Consider the following 23,336-nt stretch of genomic DNA (forward strand, 5'->3'; position numbering starts at 1 on the left):
TATTATCAAGTATTTACCAACTTATGGGATTAACAACAGTTTAAAATTAAAAATATTTTTAATAGTTTAAATAAATAAAGCAACATTTAAATAAAGTGATAATAGTTTCATAGCGGTAGAAGGAGGGGATATGATTGAGATATAAGCTAGTCAGGGGTTATTATCAGATTGACAGAGTAGATTTTTTATAGAATGTTCGGTATTATGCGGAGGACTATGACATGCACAAAGAGGTTATGATGCCATTGTATAAGGCCTTGATCAGACCTCATATGGATTACTGTGCACAGATTTGGTTGCCAGGTTTTTTCACAGTGACAAGGACATGTTGGAAAGGGTCCAGAAAAGATTCACAAAGGTGGTCAGTGGTCTTTGGAATGTACAGTATGAGGACAGATGGAGAGAATGTAACCTAACCTATGTGACAAAGGTTAGGTTACATTAATGTGAAAAAGCCATATTAATAGGAGAAGGGAGGGGGGGGATATCATTGAGACATATAAGCTAGTCAGGGGTTGTTATCAGGTTAACATAGAGGAGATTTTTCACAGAATGGAAGGGGGGGGGGGGAACAAGAGGCCATCATTGGAAATTGTATGAGAGTGTGAGCAGCAGGTCCTTTGCATGGAGAGTGGTTGGTGAGTGGAATACATTGCCTGAGTGTGTGTTATGAATGTAGACACATTGAATCGGTTTAAGGCTGGTTGGATGAGCATTGTGTGCAATAGTACGATGGGTCTCTGATTCCATCGGGGTCAATGGTAATAATAATAATAATGATGATAATAGTTTAAATGTGCACAATAGTATATATGCAGTCGAAGTGTTGGGTAATATTTTGCACAAAGATCTTTACGTCACTCCTGGCTGCATGTTTATAATCTCATATTTTGTTTTCACTGTTATTCCTCTTCACTGTTTCTTTTTATTAATATCACTCTCTGTAGCATTACTTTTTTGGCTTACTGTACAGTATTAATAAGAGGGATGAATTTTAAATAAGGTATTAAATCTTAGATGAAAGGTTTAATTTGTCATAAAACATTTCATTCGGGATTTAACTAGGATACCAAAATTTCCCAAAGAAGTGCTTATATATGGGGATAAATGAAACTGTAAATAACGTATTAGTCCTTTGTTTTGTAAATTCTTCTAAATTTTTTTATATAGTTAACTGTCCTGTGAATAAAAGACAAAAACTGAAATTTAGTGAGAAATGTAGTGGAACGGGAAGGGTTAGATCAAAGTTCACATTGAAATAATCGGCTTAAAGACATAACGGCAGTAGCATCTGCAAGGTATGTGCAAGATATCCGAAAATGTAATAAAGAGAAGATAGTACAGAGTGCAAAAGGCTTAGGTGCCGTGAGGAATTGGTGACGTAGTAGGGAGAGCAACTACGCGAGGATATAAAAAGTTGGGTGGCGCGAAATCGGGTTTTTTTTTTTTTTTGCTTCTTCTCCTTTTGGCTTTTGGGAGCAGTTGGAAGTCGTTCGAATGGTCAGGAAGAACAATGGTCAGCAACGGCCATGTGGCGAGGTAGTGTTCCAGGCCAGGCAGAACAACGGTGCAGCTAGACTGTCAGCGAGAAACAAAGTTTCATGCCGAACCACGAGGATCTATCCAGGCAGAGCAGTTTCGCCCACGTCAGGAAGGTGATTCATGAATGTAATCACTGGTGGGTCGTATTCGAAGACAATGGACCATAGAATGAAAAGACAAGTCACCTGAATTCGGCAAATTGTTCGAGTGGAGACGACAGCGTGATCTAAATGGTCGGTAATGTAAAATCTTTCTAGATCCATTGTATTCTGAACAGAGCTAGAGCATAGAAAAGTGCTGGTGTATTATGTGATAGGACTTATGAACTGGTAGCAGGACTCTAGTATTTAAATCCACTAGCTAATTGTTGTAAATTCCAGAGACGTGTTGTAGTAGAGTTTGATACTGAATTGTTGAGGCATGTCACAGTCTAATAGCCTTAGAATGAATGGAATATTCTCTTACATAATGTGTTAAATGAATGAGAGTAGGACATCTTAAATTGATATCGTCTTTTAATGTGAAGTATTGATTGTGGCGAGATTTTGTCTGATAAAATAGTGTTACATGCAAGTGTAACTCAGCTTAGTTAAGTGTAATTTTGATAATTGTGTAACGTACTATAGAATGAATAAACATTCCTGTTTTCTTTATCTTATAAAATTGCCTGATCTCTAAAATCAATGCACCACTTGTTAAGATTAGGACCTGTATGAATTCAAATGTGGGGGATTAGCCACGACTGTATTTAGAACAAGTTCATTAAGGGTTTGAAATTGGGTATATTAGTAGCTAAATTCCAGAGTCATAGGTTAGTCTGGTTGTTAACTCTCTGACAAGGAGACTTCTCTTGTATAGAAAATAAGATGGGGCAGCTTTAACAAACACATTTTTCTTAATTCGAAAAAGAAGTTAATTCTAGATTTGCATCCGAGGAAATTTGGCTCAAACCCAAGCCGTTCTCTTTGTTTGCTGAGATTTGCACACATATCCAATAGAAGGAGCGGCCACAGAAAGGATAGAATTTAGCTAAAGCAGATTGTAGTAGTTAATGGGCTTAAGAAGGAAAGAATACAATAAAAACTAGAATTAAGAAGTAATTAATAAAAAGAGAGTTTAGACAATATAATTAATGAGATACATATATAACAAAGGCAAGCCGGTGAAAATGAAGAGCAACAACAACCACTCTATACAAAATATCAGCATGATTAGTGTGTTATGTAATGTGAATCAGTGAAACTGGCATTCCTCCTAAAATAACAAATGCATGTACAGTAATACTGTACTGTATAGTTATGTCTGTGGTTTGAAATGCCATATTTATGAATATTTATTTATTACCATTAAATTATATATTTTCGATTTTGTTGAAACTTGAAATTAGAAGAAAAGAACTTGTAAACCCAGGGGTCTTGTAAAGTGAGAACTGCATGTATTTTATTCCCCTGCTTTGCTTTGTATTTTTGAATATTACTTCCAGATATGTAGTAAATAATTTTAGGAAGGAGGAGCGAGAGAGAGAGAGAGAGAGAGAGAGAGAGAGAGAGAGAGAGACTCTTAATTCTTCTGTTTCCTTTTTGATTTTTCAAATTCTAATAATGCTCTGACATGAATGTTTGTGAATGTCACAAACATTCATGTCACAGTGGAATTCAAACACGATTAGGTTATGTTGCATTGTCATTGTCTGGAACTAAAGAGACCAGGGAAATGAAGCCAGTGTATCACAGACATTAGCTGCATGTGTATTCAGCCAGTCTCTTATGGCAGTTTCAGGAGGCAAACTCATCTTCAGTAAAAAATTCCTTATAAAAGGTTCTCTGCATAACAGATGGAATCGTGTCTTCTAACAAAAGGGCTTCTTTTCCACCTCTTTTATTCCTTCTACTACTGCTGCTGTTCTCTGGACCAGTCTCCCTTCTGATGTGTTTCCAAGGTGTGCAACATACAGGTCTTCAAACCAAATGTGAACACATTTCTCCTTTCCCAACTCCCTATCCATCCTTGGTACCAACATGTCACAGGTTGACCAACCAACTTCTCGTGCATGGAATCAACATAAGAAAAAAAATTAATTAAAAAAAAGAAAAGTTGCATAACTGTGCTATCTGAGCATATTCAACTGTGCAGTTCACAGAGAGTAAAGATGATATCCACTCAGGTAAGCAATATGATTAGCTCAAAGTTATATTAATATGGCATTTTCAAAGTCTGTGTTTATTGTCTACCTCTGATTCTGTTGAGGTTGTGCCAGCCACTGGTTTTCAATGTTCATCCAGTTCCAAAATGAAAACAGTGGAAGCACCCTTATATAACTGAAGTCCCAGCTGGTGAAGCCAGTACAGAAATCTAGCTTACCCTACTAAATACCAACTAATATTGCATCTGCTATTTTATGAAACAGTGCATATGCATGTATAAATATATATATATATATATATATTTTTTTTTTATTCAACTCAAGATGAAATAACTTAACCAAATTTTTCAAACATTCTGGTATTAAATCTTTTTTTTTTAAATATATCCTCTTGCAACAGAGATCATTATATTATGCTTTGCTCACAATTATTTTGATAATTCATTTATTTTATAGAAGTAGCACTTAGTTAAAATGCAATTAAGAATATTTCTGGACATTTTTATCAGATAAAGAAAAAGCTCACTTGGTGATGATGCTGGTGGTACTGAAGGTCCATTCAAAGCTTCGATAAGTGGTACTGGCTCATAACCAGGTGGAATATCCTGAGGCAACTAAAATAAATTATGTTATGTAATTTCTATATGTGTTGGATTAGAATAATTAAATATTCACAATTCGTTAGCTCTTTATTCAATTATAATGCTTACTCAAAGAAAAGAAACTCTAACCTTCAACTTTTTACTGCATGTAAAATGTTATCAAGTATTAATTCTTTAATACTGAAAATGCTTTTTTTTTTTTTTCTTTTTTTTTTTTTTTAAATACCTGACTTTCTCCACTATTACTAATTTGTGGTAAAGTAGTGGAAGACTTCCGTACAGCTTTGATTTGTAGGAGTGCACGGAATGGGGCACGACAAATTGGACAATTATTTGCTTGGTAACGCAAAGAATCAGCACAACTGTTACAAAGACAAAGATGGCGACAAGGCAAAATCAAAGTATCTCTAGCATCACTCATGCAGATTACACATTCTGAACCACTATCTTCGACTTCATCATCTGTCAAATCCTAAAAATAGTTGAAAACAAGAGTTAATATGTTTTAAACCTAATAATTACTGTATATATTATTTTTTATTGAATTTTTATTTTTGCAAAAATAAAAATGCAATAAAACTTAGAGATAAGACAGTGAATAAATCCAATCAATTAATCAGAATGCACAGTTTACACAAAAATATATTTATACTTAATAACAAGGGAATTAATACAAGATTACATGTACTACTATGAATATATTCCTCTTTCGTTGCCTTCGTTATTTTCTTATTATTACATAATTATTATTTTTCAATAATAAACAATGGCTATGACCAAAAGAATAAATTCAATAATTAGAACGTGGCTTTTACTTATTATCAACAGAATTAATACATAACTGCATAATAGTGAAACTATTGAGTTCAATTTAATATTTCCACTAAGTTCAAGAAATACCAACATAGTATGTATAAACTTTTATATATATATATATATTTAAACATTTTTCAAATAATCAAAAATAATCCAAATTATTTAGAAGCAATAACTTTTTTTAATAAAATGAATTCTGAAAAATTACAACTAATTTCTACAAAGTTGTAGCACAGAAAAATGAAAGCTAAATAATAACTGCCTTCCATAACCACATGGCCTGTATAAAGTTTTAGATTCCCTAAGGATGCTTATTTACATCAAGACAAACAGCAATATTTTCCTTCTCTCTTGATAATCTTCTCTAGTGTATAAAATGTTTCTATATTCAAATCCTGTCAACTACAACAAATTTAGAAAATTGTTTAATATTAAAATTTTGTTGACTTGTGAAAACTGTTGAATATTTTAAGTTACAACTTTATCCTGTTGAACCAATTAATGTAAATATGTTTTCCTAATCTTACAGGTTCTATCCCTAGGCCTATATTTTTGGTATTTCACTATGTAAACAACATTATAAAATATATTCATAAACAACAAACGAGGTCTGACAGAAAAAACAAGACTACCTGTATGACTGTGTTCTGTATTTCTTTTTATTTAACAAAGTGAGAAAATCAACTATGATCTCCTTCAAAATAGATTCCCCTTCTAAGCTGACACAGCTGCATACGATGGTGCCAATGTTCGTTCAAAGCAATTCTGCAGATCATTTTACTGAAAGGCTGTTGAGGATATCTGTCATTTTTGCTTTCACATCTTCTACCAACAAAAAAAATGGGTTCCTTTGAGCACCAAATTGATCTTTGGGAAGAAGTAGAAGTCAGAGGGAGCCAGGTCTGGTGAACAGGGTGGGTGCTCAAGCACAATGATGTTGTGATTAGCTAAAAACTGCTTCACAGACAAAATGTTGTGGGCTGGCGCATTGTCTTGGTGCAAAATCCAACCGTTTCTCCACAATTCTGGTTGTTTCCTTCTCAGGCATTCGTGCAATTTGTTCAAGACTTCAAGGTAATACTGCTGATTTACCTCACTGCTGGGAACCCACTCTGCCATTACAATATCATAAATATTGAAGAAAACAATCAACATGGCCTTGAACTTCGAACGATTCATGTGTGCTTTTTTTTGGTCTTGGAGATGTTGCTGACTTCCACTGCACTGATTGTCACTTGGTTACTAGATCATATGTAAATATCCAAGTTTCATCACAAGTAATTACTGAAATCAACAAATCTGGTTCATCCTTAATGGATTGCAAAAGGTCCAAATACAGTTCCTTGCGATGTCTTTTTTGTTCACCTGACAACATTTTCAGAACCATTTTTGCACAAACCTTTTTCATTTTCAATTCTTCCATTAAAATGTGTCAAACACTTTCCCTGTCCAAATGAACTTTCTCAGCTACAGCTCGAACACCCAACCTTCTGTCTTTTCAAATCGTATCTCGCACTTTTTTAATGCTGTCATCGGTAACTACTGTGCGTGGATGGCCTGGGAGATTATCATCTTTCACGCTTTCTCTGCCTTCCAAAATTTGTTTGTGCCATTCAAAAACGCATGCACAAGACATGCACTACTCACCATAAGCATCAGTCAATAACTGATTCCAGTTAAGACTAGAATGATGATTCCAGATGATTGAAGTAGAGCTCTCATAGTACCCATACACAAAAAGAGAAATAAAACTGAATGTGAGAATTACAGAGGTATTTCCCTACTGAGTGTTTCTGGTAAGATTTATGCAAGTATACTTGAGACACGGTTGAGAAGAATTGTGGAAGAAAAGCTTGGTGAAGAAAAAGCTGGATTCAGGCCAAATAGAGGCTGTCAGGATCAAATCTTCACTTTACAACAAATAGTGGAGAAATCATGGGAATATAATAAAGATCTGTATTTAAGTTTTGTAGATCTGGAAAAGGCATATGACAAGGTGCCAAGAGAAAAGCTATTTAAAACACCACAGTTGTATGGTGTCAATGGGATATTATATGAAGCAATACTTAGTCTATATCTGAGTTGTAAGTCAGCAGTTAGAATTGAAGGAACTACAGGTAGATGGTTTGATGTTAAATCTGGAGTCAGACAAGGATGTACATCATCCCCTCTGTTATTCATTCATTATCTATAGGGATCATTCCTAATATCAAAATTGAAGATGTTAACCTCAGCTCTTTATGTAAATGATGTTATACTTTTAAATAAATTCAGTACAAGTCTACAAGATTCCCTGACTAAATTAAATAACTGCTGTAATAAATTTGGTATGAAAATCAGCAATAACAGGACAAAGACAATGAAAATATCAACTACATTGTGAATGGAGAACCTATAGAACAAGTAAAACATTTCTGGTACTTAAGCACAATTTTTAGTGAAGATGATATATTAAATATGGAAATAGACAACAGAATCAACAAAGTTGGTATGGTAGGAAGTCAAATGAATAAATTTATATGGAATAAGAGAGAAATTAGTCAAAACACTAAATTAGTTGTATATAAGACTATATAAGATTATGGATCTGAAAGCTGGGTTAGAAATAAAACACATGACCAAAGACTAGAGACTGCAGAAATGAGAGTGCTGAGAAAGATTAGGGGCATGAACAGATGGCATCAATGGCAATATTATATTAAAAACGAGGATATTATTAAAGAACTTGACCTTGTTAGCATCTCAGAATGTGTTAGCAGTGTTAATTTCAGGTGGTATGGTCGCTTAAACAGAATGGGAGAGGAAAGATTAGCAAAACAAGTGTTCTCTGCCAGGTTGACAAGAAAAAGACCCAAAGGAAAACCAAGATATAGGTGGATTAATATAGTAAAAAGTGCCTTAGAAAACACTTTTTACTGTTTCAATATAAGATCTGATAATATTAGAGTCTTAACAGATAACAGATTGATTTGGAAGAAAATCGATCAAAATCAATGTTGATAGGAAGTTATTAATGATGTAAGTTTTTCATGTAGTGCTATCCTAATATCCTGTACACCCCTTGAGGGTACATGTCAGGAATTTGATAATGATGAGGAGGAGGAATATGACTAAAAAAAAAACAATTTATTGTAACTAATCATGAAAATAATTCATGATTAGTCACTATAAATGTAGTTTAGGAATAAAATCTATTTAGAGGTGATGATATTACCATTAATTGTTCATAAGAGATTTTAATTACCTTTGCTTGATAAACATTTTTGTTTTCAATTCCATATATCTCTTGGAGTAAATAACATAAACCATCTACAAAGAGTTTCTGTTTGAGTGGCTTCAATGTGTAAGTATTATCAGCATTTTTTTCAACAACAGCAATTATTACATGTGATTGACGGGGTTCTGAAAGAAATTTTTTTTACCATCATTTTCTACTCTATTAATAATTCTAAAATAAATCTTAATTTCAACAGTTAATAGTTTTAAAAGAACTTGACAAAAAAAACACGGAAAAGATGTTCAGAAGAAAGATATAGAAATAAAAGAACAGTTTAGATATTTTAATAAAATTATTTGTTGTACCATCATTTTATATTATGGTTTAAGCTAATAAAAATACAATTTGGTCGGCTAAATCCCAATTTGCCAGCCCATCCTTGTTCGTTCAGTATCCAGGTAGATACCTAACAGGGTGCACCATGAGGAGGAGGATTGGACATTAGGTCAGAAGCCCTTGTCGGTTCTCCATGACAGAATTTCATGCTGGCTGGAGCATTGCCAGTTAAACAAGGCCCCCTTTTGTTTTCGCCAGGGAACCAGGGCAAACAGTGAAACTAGAAAAATCCTAAAACACACGACAACTCTACATCAGAGTTCAAGATTGGTACTATCAACATAAGAAGCCTGAATGGTAAAGAAATGGAGCTAGCTGAGAAATTGGATAAGTACCAGATCGACATAATAGAGGTGACTGGAACAAAAAAAAAGACAAAAACTGGTGAGATCTTTCTGAGCAATAAATACAAAATCTTATATTCAGGCAATGACAATCAAGGAAAAGAAGGAGTACTATAGTATTCACTAAATATGAGGCTAATCTTGAATAGCAGACAATTTCAAATAGAGTGATGTGGGCAAATATCAGAATGGGGAACTGGATAATGAGACTTGTTTGTGCCTATGGGCCCACAGAAGGTTCTACTAAGGTAGACGTGGAGGAATGTTTTGAGGCTTTAGAGAAAGCAACTGACACAATGAAAAAGGAGAAGTTGGTCCTTGTTGGTTATCTAAATAGCAGAGTAGAAAATAATAGTCAGACATACAAAAATATTTTGGAAAAATTTGGAGAAAAGAGCAAAGATAATAATAATGGCAAATACCTGTTGGATTTTTGCTCACGACATGGACAGATTATTACTAACACAATGTTCCAACATAAAAATGTGCATAAATTCACAAATTTATGCTCTACAAATTTACCTTTGTACAACTTTTGAAGAAAGACTATAACAAGATACACCAATATTTCTGTACGGAAATGATCAGTAGAATAGAACAAAATGAGGACATTATGGACATCATCGTTTTCAGTTACGAGTGCATTTTTCACGTTAGTGTGCAAGTAAACACTCGCAACTGCAGAATTTGGGGAAGTGAAAATCCACACACCATCATAGAACATGTTTGCAGCACCCTAAATTCTAACGTTTTTTGTGCCATAAGCAAGAGGAAAGTGTATAGACCATTTTTTTTTTTGGAGTCAATCGTTATTTGTGGTGTGTATCTGGACATGCTACAAGGGTACCTAATACCACAATTAGAGACGACGACTACAACGGATTCTTACATTTCCAGCAAGACAGAGCACCTCCTCATTACCTGATCTCATTACTTGACATTACATGACAGGATGTCGAGGTCATACCTCGACATCCATTTTCCAGGCAGATGGACTGGTAGAGGGATGCCTGTAGCATGGCCACTGTGTTTCCCTGACCTTAGAATGTTAGATTTTTCTTGCGAGGCTTTGCAAAAGATCAAATGTTTGTACCACCACTACCAACCAATTTGGATGAGCTCTGTTCCAGAATTTCTGCTGTCATTGCTGAAGTTACACCAGATATGATCTGTTGAATGCTGTAGGAAACTGATTACAGATGGAACTTCTGCAGAATTACTGGAGGCAGTCATATCGAATGTTAACTGTCTATGTTGAAACTTCAAGTGTTACGCTACATTTACATGGTAATAAAAATTGTTCATCTATTGCTATTTACTTCTATTGTCATTCAAAGTTGTATACCGCTTTTGAAACACCCTGTATTTTCCTCACAGATTTTTGGTTGTACCATATCTCTATAAAAAGACAGAGCACCTCCTGTCCAAAAGAGGACAACTGGATAAATAAACATGAGCAACATACAGAACTAACTTCTTATCGTCCTCTAGCATACCTTCCACTTCTGTGCTCTAGTAGTCTTCCCTGCACAGTTTTCCAAAGTACTCCACTTCCAGTTGTTCAAAAAACATATCAACAGATTCCTTCTTCTTGATGTGCCCACACATGACACTGATCTACTATAGATTTTGCAACAACTTATGTGTGGGATATACAGGGTGTTCGGGATAAATTTGACAGTTTCGTAAGGAAAAAGAAAATCTTCTTTGTATCTATTAAATTTAATGAATTGACAAAAAAACATTACAGGCAGAGTTAATTACAATACTATCAACAAGATTTACTCAAAATAACCACCATTAGCATCGATCACAGCTTCAATTCTGCTTCGGAACCTCGAACAAGCTGATGCTACAGTCTCCCTGGGAAGGGCCGCAAAAACTGTTTTAATTTTATCCATTAACTGGGCTTTTGTATTACTGGAAGTGCGATTGGTGTCTTTTTCAACTGCGCCCCATACAAAATAATCCATGGGGTTAAGGTCTGGGGAGTTTGGAGGCCAAACATTTGGACTGGTGAAGTCGTAGAAATTTTCAGACAACCATTTTTGACTTTTCCCAGAGGTGTGGCAAGGGGCCGAATCCTACTGCCATACATACGGCCTACCATTGGCTACCCTTGTTATCCAGGGCTTGACTACAGTTAGCAACTCCACGAACAAAGCCCGAATTCCAATGCCAGGGTTCTTCAACACCTGTTCCTGCAGATTTGCGAGGAATTCTGCTGTACGAACGCAATCAGATCGTCTGCTAGGGATCTTTCTTCTTGCTACATCCTCGTAGTCACCATTGCAAGTCTCTAGTTCATGCCTGATTGTTTTTACTGTATTCAGGGAGCATTGGGCAGCAGTCGTAATATCCTTATTTTGATGGCGGGCACGAATCATCATGATACAAGTTATTCTCTTCCATGATTCAGGTGGGTTCCAGCTATCCATCCTTTCTGACATCTTGTATATGAATGAAGAAGGGTCCAAACTTTTAAATGAAGAGAAGTGTGTGTTAATACATGTAACTTACGGAAAAATATAATTAATTATAAATATGTCAAATTTATCCCGAACACCCTGTATATATATATATATATATATATAATGTTTTTTTTTTTTTCCTTTTTACTATTTCACTATCACACGAGTTTAGCTTATTTCATGTGATAGTAACTGGGTTTTTTCCTTCCAGAAACTCCAGTTTTTCATCCTGCATATACAGGCACACTGGCCAGAAAACATATGCAATTAACAAACAAAAGTACTATCAGTGGCTGATAGATAGCATAGTGCATGAATGATGGATTATATAGCATGTACATGCCAGACCAGTGTAGACAATGTGTGATGTGGTTGTGTGATGGGTTGTGTGATGTGCTTCCTGAAATATGTTCCTAGACCCATGGAGGTGTCACAAGTAGGTCTACTTTCAACAAATACCTAATCTAACTAGGAATGAATATCCACCTTTTAATCTTCTTCGTCAAAACCCAGAAATTCATCTCCAGAGCTAAATGAAGAGACACTTGAAACCTCTTCTAAATAAGAATCTGAGTCCTCATACAACAAATTGTCCTCTGTACCATCCCATGCATTACTAATTGCACATTTCTTAAATGATTTAACCACTGTCTCAGTTTTCACAGCATCCCATGAAGCTTTGACCCACTCACAAACTTCCGAAATGCTAGGCCTCTTCCTTCTTCCTGATGGTGTAACCTCAAAATCTGAAGATTGCATCCAGCAGTCTTCTGGATACAGTGTCCCACTTCTCCTTCATAAATCCCTTAAATGGTTTATTAATATAGACATCTAAAGGTTGAAGCTGACTAGTTAGACCTCCTGGAATTACAGTTAACTGAGTTTTCAATTCCTTCAGTTTATTTTTAACATCTGTTCTGTGAGAATGAAATTGATGCCATACTAGCAAGCCAGGCTTCTTCAACAGTCTGCCAGAGCACCTAGACCAAATGTTGTCTATCCATAACTCGAATACTAGAATGTCTATCCATAACTGGAATACATAACTAACTTAACTGGAATGCTCTCACACACCGCAAGGAAGCAAGAAAGAAATCGCGTAACTCGGAACAGAGAAAATTTCCAGAAATAAAAGTAATAAAAACCTGAGTATCGGCATATAAGACGCACCCTGTTTTTCCGCCCTAATTTCAAAGAAAAAAAGTGCATCTTATACACCAGTAAATACGGTAATAATTGGTAAATTTGCTTGAATCTTATGTAGTATTATTTACTTTTCATATCTTAGCATGACTATGTGATTTTTGTGTGTTTTCTGAGTTATTTCAATTAGTAATTTGATAGATACAATTATTAGAGTGCACACGGCGCCGATAATTTTTGGACTGACCTACCTGTCTGTCCACAGTAAGACCTGGCGTTTATGAGATTTCATGCGCATTGTCTTACTTTGGACAGACAGGTAGGTCTGTTCAGAAATGCATCTCGGAACATCAAGACCACATTTGTCTTTTTAAACTGCAGAAATCTGGCATCTCTCAACACAGAATTGAAAATCCAAGCCATAGAATCCATTGGGAAAAGTCTAAACTTTTACATAGATCTTTATATAAACATGAACGTTTATATAAAGAAAGTTCTGAAGCCCTACTACACAGACCAAATTTAAACTGCAACGACATTCTTACTATTCCTAAAGTATGGGAAATTGTCATACAAAATTGTGTAAAATAATTATTATTAGTTTTTTACTTCTGTAACACGTTACGCACATTTAATGAGAATCTATTGTAATCATGCGCCCTAACTGTATGTTATTCCTATTATTGTTTAAACTACGGTACTGATGATGTCCTAAGATACTCAGGATGAAATATTTACAAGTAAATAATTTTCACTGTAGTTAATACGTGTGTTTCTTTTAATTATAAAAGCTCAATGTCAATACATCTGTGGGATTGGATGGTATACCAGCTCATGTCATACATGAAGCAGCTAAAGAATGGTTAGTGTCCTTGACCATTTTGTTTAATTTGAGTCTTCTCGGGTCTGGGTTAGTCCCAAGGGGGTGGAAGGAGGGGAAAATAGTTCCACTGCATAAAGGACGTTCTGAGACTGCTGTTGTAAATTACTGACTGATCAGCATATCAGGAATTGTTGTAATAGGTCTTGGAGAAAATAGTCAAGTGGAAAATACAGGATTGGATAGATGAAAATGGGATACTGTATGGGGGACAGCATGGTTTTGTGAAGGGTAGATCATGCCTCAGTAACTTGCTCATGTTTTATAACACAGTGACGGCTGAACTGGACAAGGGTAATGGGTTTACAGTGATTCTACTGGACCTTGCTAAGGCCTTTGACAGGATACCACATGGAATTCTAATCAGTAAAATGCAGAATTCCATATGGGGATAGGAGGGTGGTTGATGGAGAGATATCAGAGAGTGGTTTATTCGGGAGTAGAGTCCAAAAGACGGCCTGTGACTAGTGGTGTGCTGCGGGGCATACCACTAATTTTTGTGTTCTTGGACGTTCTTGTTTTTGTGTTCATTCTGTTCTTGGACCACTACTGTTCAATTGTTCATTAACGATATAGAAAGGATCTGAGAGGAAGTGTTAGTTTGTTTTGCTCATGTGATGCAAAGTTGGGTAGAGCAATTGTGAGTGCACAGGATGTCAAAATTTTGCAGGATGATTTGGATAGTTTGGAGGACTGGGATAGGGAAAATAGATGTCAATTTAATGTGGCAAAGTGTAAGGTTAATGGGGGGGGCACATCGCAAAAGTGGCTAAATCAGCTCATCAAATCACTCGGTTGCTGAAAAATACTTTAACAAGCAGAGACAAACAGGTTATTGTTCCTCTGTATCGAGCCTTGATAAGACCCCATCTAGATTACTGTGCCCAGATATGGGTGCCAGGGTTTCTTCTTGATGGGGAGGAGGTTGAGAGGATCCAGAGATGAGTGACCAAGATGATAACAGGTCTATGAACCTTATGAGAACAGGTTGAAGATTTGTGGGTTGCAGAAATTGGTTGATAGGCAGAAAAGGGGTGATATGATTGAGACATTCAAATTACTGAAGGGTTTCTATAAGATTAATTCAGAAGATATTTTTGAGAATAGGACTGGTAGTGGGAGGACTAGGGGCCATACATGGAAGCTGGGCAAGAGTGTGGTTAGCAAGGGTGTTAGAGCTAGGTTTTTTACTTGGAGAGTGGTGAATGAGTGGAATAAGCTGCCAGAGTCTGTTGTGGGTGCCATGACTGTGAATGAGTTCAAGGTGAAGTATGATAGATACTGTGTGAATGTCGTAAAGTTGTTCTCGACATGATGTTAGGGCCTCCCTCGATGAGTCTATTGACTCCTTGGAGTTTCCCGTAATAATAATAATAACCATAATAATATCCAGTCAGAAATATTCAAATATTGAGGTATAAGAATTTTATAGTGGCTATGCTATATAATTCAGAAGGCCTGTGTTGGATTCTGAATGTGGAGAATTAGAAATTATTAATGCTTCATTCAGAGTCCAACATAATCTGCCATTCCCTAAGCCAAATTTGCTCATTAGATTAATAATCTCTTATTAATAGTATGCTGGTTATATGATTTCTTTCAAGTTATGTTTATTAATATTTATTTGTTCATTTATTATTTTGAGATGAAGTACAGGTGTGAAAACTGTAAAATATGCAATCTTTTTATGTTATTAGTAAAATGTAATGTATCCAAGAAATTCTTCAAAATAAGACTCGACTGATTGTTGTGAGAAATTATGTTATTTTTAGCCAGCACGTGCCTTAACGTGAGTTACTGTACAGTATGCAAAAAGCCAGTTCGGTATCAACAAAACCGGTTACAACCAGATTTTGGTGGGAAAGGAGAGTAGGATGTCATGAGCAGTACATGAAAAGGAAGAACACAGTGGAGAGAAAAGGAAAAAAAAAAAAAACCTGGGGTTGAACGGAGTAGGAAGGACTGGGAACCGTTCTGTATTTTGACTTATCTTTCTTCGAGCTCTTATTCTTTTATGAATTCCTATCGTCTCGCAGAAGGATAGCGTTGGATGAAAGGATAATAAGAAATTCTTCAAAATAACTAAGAAATATTGAAAGTTAGACAATTATGAGCAAGAAGATAAATTCTCCCGAGTTAACTAATCAGTTACTGAAACCCAGGAATTCTATAATATTTGTGTGCTCTCAAAGTGAAAGTATTCAAGGGCCAAGGAATGTTTCTAGGATTCTCGATAATGAGGAAACTATACTATTTATACTGGTAAGGATATCGTTTCTATGTCTCTTGTGAAGTAGCGAAGCTTGTTTCTGGAGAACATGATATAGTTCATATTGCTGAAATTAACGGTCAAGATTGAATGTGTGATATAGTGAAGCATTTCCTTGTAAACGTAATATATGAAGTATCTCTGGATTAATAATTCATATTTGAATGTGTAATATAGTGAAGCCTGTAACGTGAGAATGCCATATAAAATTGAGACTGCACTTTCTGAGAACTATTGTATTAGATTGATAAAACTTTCAAGTTTCTAAATGAATGTCTGATCACTTGTGCTTTGTGATTGTTCTGAATAGTTAAACTGAATCAATATTTAAAGTGCATTGAACGATAGCTTTGTTTAGCTTGAAATTGTGTTTGGAATCTTGTTAATAATAAGAGATTTATATGTATAAATTCTAATCGTAAATGATATACTCAGCTGAGTAAACTGTTAATGTTTTAATGAGAACTTGTTCATTCCTAATTGTATTATCCCTGCTAGAAATCCTTGTTTTAATGTAAATTTATGTGTTAAAGCATTAAATATTTTTATTTGAGTTAAATCTTGTGTTTGCCTGATTTCTTTCATTGCACTGCTCATTAAAATAGTTCGAATCTTAGCAGGAACCCTATATATAATACAGAGAATTTCGGCCTGAATTAAGTTGATAACAATCTGTGCTAGCTGATGGTTAATTTCACAATGTTGCCTATGTGAATTAGAACATAGAGTGGCGCAGTTAAAAATAAATATTCTCTGTATTCGAATGTGGAGCCAGTCAACAGCTAGAATATACAACGGAGTAGAAAGTACGACACGACACCTGGTCACAAGTTGAATTCCAAATGACTGGAGTATAGATCTTATAGTCCAGAGTAGAGATCTGGAGTATAGACTAGCGAGGAATTTTCCCATTTGAGTTTTCCAGGTAATTTATGCAAGCATATAGTTAAGAAAGTCAATGTGATTAAAAACCAGGTGAAAAGAGGCTTGGAGAAAAAAAAAAAGTGAGTTCGGGCTAAACAAGTGTTATCAAGAAGAGATTTTTTTACTTTAAAAGAAAAATGAAAGAAATCATGGGGACGATAAAAAATTATATTTAAGTTTTTTTGGTTTTTTTTTCTGCAAAAGGTATATGATAAATATGAGAAGGTACTGAGAGAAAAGGTGTTCAAACTCTATAATTATGCAGTGTATATGAGATATTATATACATACAACTTATACAGAGTCTGTTAAAAAAAAAAAGTATACACACTTTAACAGATGTCATCTATGGACATTTTTCGAAGTTGGATCGAATTACGGTAGCAATGTGTAGTATGAGGTTCTCTCAAAAGATGTCGTTACTCACATGAATACTAGCATCAACACATGACCAGTAGGAGACAGTCAAACGAAATGGCCGAGGCACAATTGCCGTTCGAGGAACGCAAGACCATTTTAAAGTGGTATTTCAAATTCGAGAATGTTGGTGAAGTTCAACAACAATGGAGGTGTGAGTTTGCAACACAACCTCCAACACGCCTGACAACTGCACGTATTAGTGATAAGTTTGAGACCCCCATGGTACCAAGTGTGATGTGCAGAAGGGAAGATCCAGGATGCCTCACACAGCAACAAGTCCTGCTTCCTCGGCTATGGTGTTCAAACAGTTTACACACTCGCCACAGAAGTTTACCACACAATGTGCACGTGAGACAGCAGTTAGCAGTGCAAGCATATGGTGCATTCTTAAAGCAGCTAAATGGAAAGTTTACATCCCAAGATTATAACATGCAATGAATGAAGACGATCCTGATCGAAGAATGCAGTATTGTGAGTGGTTTCAATACATGGTAGATGAGGAGTTTGTGAGGAAGGCAGTTTGGTCTGATGAAGCACAATTTAAGCTTAATGGAACAGTGAATTGGCATAATTGTGTTTACTGGGTTCCAGAAAATCCGGGCATTCATGTGGACAAGGCAGTCAATTTACTGGGGCTCAATGTCTGGTGTGATTGTCATCTAGGGGTTTAATACAACCATTCTTCTTTGAAGGTACTGTTACTGGTCAAGCGTACCTAGACATGCTACACACATCCATTTTACCTGCCATTCATGCACTTTATGGGAATGATCAATTTCTCTTCCAACAAGATAGGGGCACCACCACACTACCACCAAAACATGAAAGCTTACCTCAATGAGAGTTTTCAGGGATAGATGAATAGGATGAAGAGGTGAGTTGCGTTCCCCTATGTTCTCCTGAATTAACACCCTTGGACTTCTACCTATGGGGGACTCTAAAGGACGTAGTATATCATAGAAAACCAGCTACACTGGTGGCCCTTCAGAAAGAAATTGAAACAGCATGCGCAGCAATCCCACCGGACACTTTGGCCAACATTGCCCAAGTAGTAGTTCACCATAATAATAAGTCTCTGGACGCTAATGGTAACCACTTTGAGCACTTTGTGCTATTGTGGAAATCAAAGGTAACTTGTATTCATTCCTTGATGTCTGTATAAATTTAGTATTACAATTTTTATACAAGTTTTTCTTTTGCTGAAGTGTGTATACATTTTTTTGACAACCTCTGTACTTATTTTGACAGCCTCTATACTTGGTGAAAGCCAACAATTATAACTGACAGGCAGGAAAATGGTTTCATGTAAAATCAGGTGTAAGACATTATCTTCACTGTAATTAACCTCTATCTCCCTAAATCACACTATGAAACAAGACAGCATTAAATCTGATATAAAAAATGAAGATATTAAACTGTTCTTAGCTTTATGCAGATGATGTTAGCTCTGTTATATAAATTTAAATGGAACAAGAGGAGAATCAGCTAAAAAACCAAATCAAAACAATCAGAATGCAGTGTTCAAGCCAATTTTAACTCCTATATCTGAGTTTTGTATTAGAAATAAAAGTTGACCAAAGACTTGATCTCACAATATAAAACTTCTAAGGAAAATCAGGAGTAAATAGAGAGAATCAATTGCAAAATTTTTTAAAATGAAAACATCTGAAAGGGATATCAGAAATGAAAATATGAAACTTTGCTGGCTGGTTGGATGAGTGGTTTTAGTGTATTCACTTTTCAACCAACAGCTGTGGGTTTGAATCCTTCTAAGTTTAGATGCTTTGTGAATATCTTTAGGTGGTACATAAATTTCATTGCTTAGAGCACCATTCCGCTTTCTAGAGGCCTGAAGTAGCTTGAAAAAGTACCCCAGAGCTAAGTCTGGATTATCTGATTAGTCCTCAGTCCACCCATGACCAATAATAATGTACCAGTAGCTAATGGGGCCTCTTGTGGGTGGGGTGGATTATTCTATTCACAAAAAAAAAAAAAGAAAAGAAACTTGACATTACGAGCATTCAAGAATGTTTTTAAGTAGAGTTATTATAAGATAATATATTTTAAAGAGAATGGGAGAGGAAAGGTTTGCTAAGCATGTTTCATGGCATTGATCCTTTGAGCAAAGATCCAGAAAAAGACCAAGATCTAGGTGGATGGACTGATGCAGTTAGTGATCTGACTAACAGATTAATTTGGAAGACAACTGTTAATAATATAAACTTCATTTGTGGAACTTTCAAAGTATTCTGTATATCCCCCCCCCCTTCTGTAAATGTACAATATCAGGAAATGCTGATGATTGTATATTGATTAGCATGAATAGGCATGCTAAAGACACTAAAACATTAGCACACTGAACTACAAGCTAATAGACAACCTGATATAATAGCCCGTTACTAGTGTACTGTATCAAAATATGATAGTATGTTATGATTTTCTCTATTGTAAACTGTATCCATTTCTGTTATTGTTTATTATGCAGTCAGTGTATTTGTTTTATAAATGTACAAACATTCACTGCAGAAAAATACATTTTCATATAAGGAATCATTAAAGCTGATTGAATTACTTACCTTCACCTTCTTCTGCCATACAGTGAACTACAACAGGCATAATCTCCTCTTCAAACTTATAGTTAAGCTAATTAAGGCCAAATGAAATTGAAAACAGATTTATTTACTACATACAATATAACTATTAACACAAATAAGTACATAATATAAAACTATTTCTTTTTAATCCATTATTAAAATATTATAGAAACAACTATTGTGTTATAGTAAAACTTCAATTTAATATAAACCAAAATAATCACCCGACATTTCCACCTTCGTATCACAAGGTCTGGAGTATGCACATATATACGAAGAAATATGCTACATTGCAATCTACATAGTAAGCTAAAGTCACTTCATTCGGTCAACCATTAACACTACAGTATTGTTTAGATTAGGAGAGTTGATCACAATTTTACAGGCATCCTTGAATTTATATTCATACCATGTTTTTGTATGATGTAAGGAACAGGTACCTTTTCAATCAATTTGGTGAGTGTGTTAAGAGCATTATCTGAGAGGCCTGTTTTAACACCAAAATTGTCAAATTTAATATGTCATTTGTGCTCCTGTTTACAGATTGGAATTGTGTATTCAGTTTCACCAATATAAGGTAAGTTACAGGTACAATGGATTTGGTATACCCTAAGATGGGCCAAGGGAGGGGGATCTTTGGAGGAGTGGAATATGTTTTTTAACTTTATAAGTGGTTTCAAAAAGTGGCATTAAGATTGTAATGTGTAGAATTCTATGTATTTTATCTGATAACTCTTTAATGTATGGGATAGCTATGGTTTTACTGTGACCCACATTTTTTAGTGAAGTTTTATGGAGAATTTTATTGATGGTATTTTTGCTATAGTAATTGTTTAAAAATCTATCACTAATAATTGCAATTCTTGTTTAAGAGCTTGTTCATTAGAGCAAATTATTACAGCTCTGTTTTTGAGGGTGTTAATGACTTCAAGTTTTTGGCAAGAATTAGCATGTATATATTGGCCAGGATGTGTAGTTGCGGTAGACGTTGAAGTATAGACTGCTTGAGGGAAGATGTGTGACCAATGTATCCAAGAAAGGAAGTGAGTTTTGATTTTCAATTTCAACGATAAATTGCATGCACTGATGTTGTTTGTTCAGATGGCTGAGGAAGGTATTTAAAGTTTGGTGGCCATGTGGCCAGATAACGAAAACATCGTCAACGTATCTAAGCCACACTGTAAGTGATTTTAAAGTAAAGGAATCCAGAGCACAAAGTCAGGATACATGGCTAGCCAGTCCATACATATGATAATCTCTTTTTCAGGATATTGGTCCATGAGCATTATTGTCTTGTAGGATAAAGATATCTCCCTATCACATCCTGTGTCCAGGACCTCATGTCTATAAGTTGCAGTATTTGTGCTTCCATTAGGAAGCACACAGAGGTCGGTGAATCAACCAACCAGTTCAAGAATTTTCACGAATTTCAAGTTCAAGAATTTTCATAAAACTAGTAGAGTAATCAGTAAATTATTTTTATTGCTTTTTTTTTCTTCATGTGGAAGAATACTGGCAACATTTTGCCAGTATTCTTCCTCCACAGAAGCTTACAATAATAGGATATGTTTTAATGTGAACTTAATCACAGTGTCCTATGTACATCTTGCAGTACACATCAGGAAGTTGATGATGATGACAAGATCATGCGAAAGAAAACAAAATATGGCATTTAAAGGCAAAATACCATATCAATTGAAAATACTCATAGAGAAGATTAAATAATATAACTAATACACTGTATTTTGGTTGCACAATAACATTTTTTACATATGGCAAAGATCTCAAAGAAAAAATAAATTTCAGAAAATTTGCAGAACAATTAAAAGAATGTTGAATTAAAAAGAGAGACCTAGCTTAAATTTTATAAAGTAAATGCCACATCTGCTCTATTACATGATTGAGATATGTAGCCAGCTAAAAAGCAAGTAAAATACAGCAGCAGCAATGATCTTTCTATCCTATAAACACAGAAGTTGATGTGGGGAGGGAAAGACCAACTGCAAGATAGAAGGACCAATAAAGCCTGAACACACAAATGCCTCATCAATGAATAAGAAAAGAATTTATCAAGCTAAGGAAGGAAATGTTATAAGACAGGATAAGCAAGGTGCTTGCACAAGAATGTTCTATTAGTGGCAGAGCTTGTGGTAAGAGACATTTGTGGTAATCAAGCATTTGCAAAGTGCATGATTTAGTTATTCAAAATTAATGCCAAACCACTCACCCAACCAGCCAGCAAATTGAAAATACTCAAGATTAACACTTGCAGTATTATTATTATTGGAAAGGCACCTCCATAAAGTCCAAAGACTCACAGCAGAAGACCCCAAACCATCTACACAATCGATCGTACCTCTCCTTGAACAGACAAAGCTCTCATAACTGATTCCCGAAACCCATTGCACTCATTCCCAACTCTCAAAGCAAAGAATCTAGCCCTCACACCATTACTAACCACACCTTTATTCAACTTCCAGGGATAACTTCTTGTTGTGGCCCCTCTAGCCAAGTGCTGATACATATTTCCCATGCATTAATCCTATAAAACCCTTTAAATAACTTAAATGTTTCTATCATATCCCCTCTTTTTACTCCTATCAACCAACTTCTGCAATCCACACATCCACGATTTATCCTCATAGGGAACATTCCACAGACCACTTACCATCTTGGTTGCTAGCTAAGAGCAATATGTCTGACCAGTCACCCATAGGCACAATGGTATTATAAAGAAAATTCACTATAGCAAACTATTTACCATAACAAACTGTTTTCCAAAGGTCCCTATAGTGCAAGTCAACTATACTTGGCCATAACAAATCACTGTACTTAATATACAAAGGAAAATGATATTGGAAATATATTATATTACCTACCATATCTTCAGTATATCCACTTGGATCAAAAACATGTGACACCTGAGAAAACTGCTGATTGGCTCCTCTTTTATAGTGATAAGTTTCAGAATTCATTGCAGGATCCCTTGGTGTATAGCTGAATGTTAACAGAGAAAAGAGAGCTATAATTATCTACAGTACATACTTTAACATAATTAAACATCAAAGTAATGATTTCATTATTAGTTTGAATTTAAAGTTAATAAACAATGGTAAACCAGTTGGTTGTATACATAACATAATTCCAACAATAAGCTTCATAGTCTCTTCCTTGGCGTTCTTTCCTTTGAAGGTTTAGGTTTTTACTATGAACAACAAACCAGAATAATAAATTCACAAACTGAACTTTCATAAGAAACCTTACAAGAATTTAATAATTAAATTAAGTAAAAATGTGATTTTTTTTAAACTTTTCAATTACATAACAGAAATGAATTTTTATTAATATAAAATTAACTTCCATTTCAAACAAGTATCCTAATATAAATCAAATATTGTTATTATCTGAGACCTCCAGGGAGTCGAGGACTCATCAAGGGAGGCTATAAATCACCCAAACCAGCTATCATATCTTCCATTAACCCTGTGGAGGTTGTGGTCAAAAAAATTGCAGCGTAGATCACATGTATCTCAGAGATACATTCATTTACTAGTATGTGCTAAAATGCAACAAAAC

At 35.2% G+C, this 23,336-nt stretch overlaps 1 protein-coding gene across 1 annotated transcript in view; it reads right to left on the bottom strand.

Moving 5' to 3' along the window:
* Nucleotides 1-23,336, bottom strand: part of Mrgn1 (Mahogunin ring finger 1) — a 122,493-nt gene that overhangs the window by 68,172 nt on the left and 30,985 nt on the right. The window contains exons 5-9 of the mRNA XM_090413751.1: nucleotides 22,640-22,757; nucleotides 19,743-19,809; nucleotides 8,348-8,505; nucleotides 4,514-4,759; nucleotides 4,212-4,299 (exon numbers count right to left, since the gene is read on the bottom strand). Coding sequence (XP_090269877.1) covers nucleotides 4,212-4,299; nucleotides 4,514-4,759; nucleotides 8,348-8,505; nucleotides 19,743-19,809; nucleotides 22,640-22,757 — 677 coding nt within the window. The remainder of the gene's footprint in view (nucleotides 1-4,211; nucleotides 4,300-4,513; nucleotides 4,760-8,347; nucleotides 8,506-19,742; nucleotides 19,810-22,639; nucleotides 22,758-23,336) is intronic.

The sequence above is a fragment of the Typopeltis vanoorti genome, chromosome 24, assembly GCF_054136105.1.
Source record: "Typopeltis vanoorti isolate ZY-2024b chromosome 24, IOZ_Tvanoo_1.0, whole genome shotgun sequence".
Lineage (NCBI taxonomy): Eukaryota > Metazoa > Arthropoda > Arachnida > Uropygi > Thelyphonidae > Typopeltis > Typopeltis vanoorti.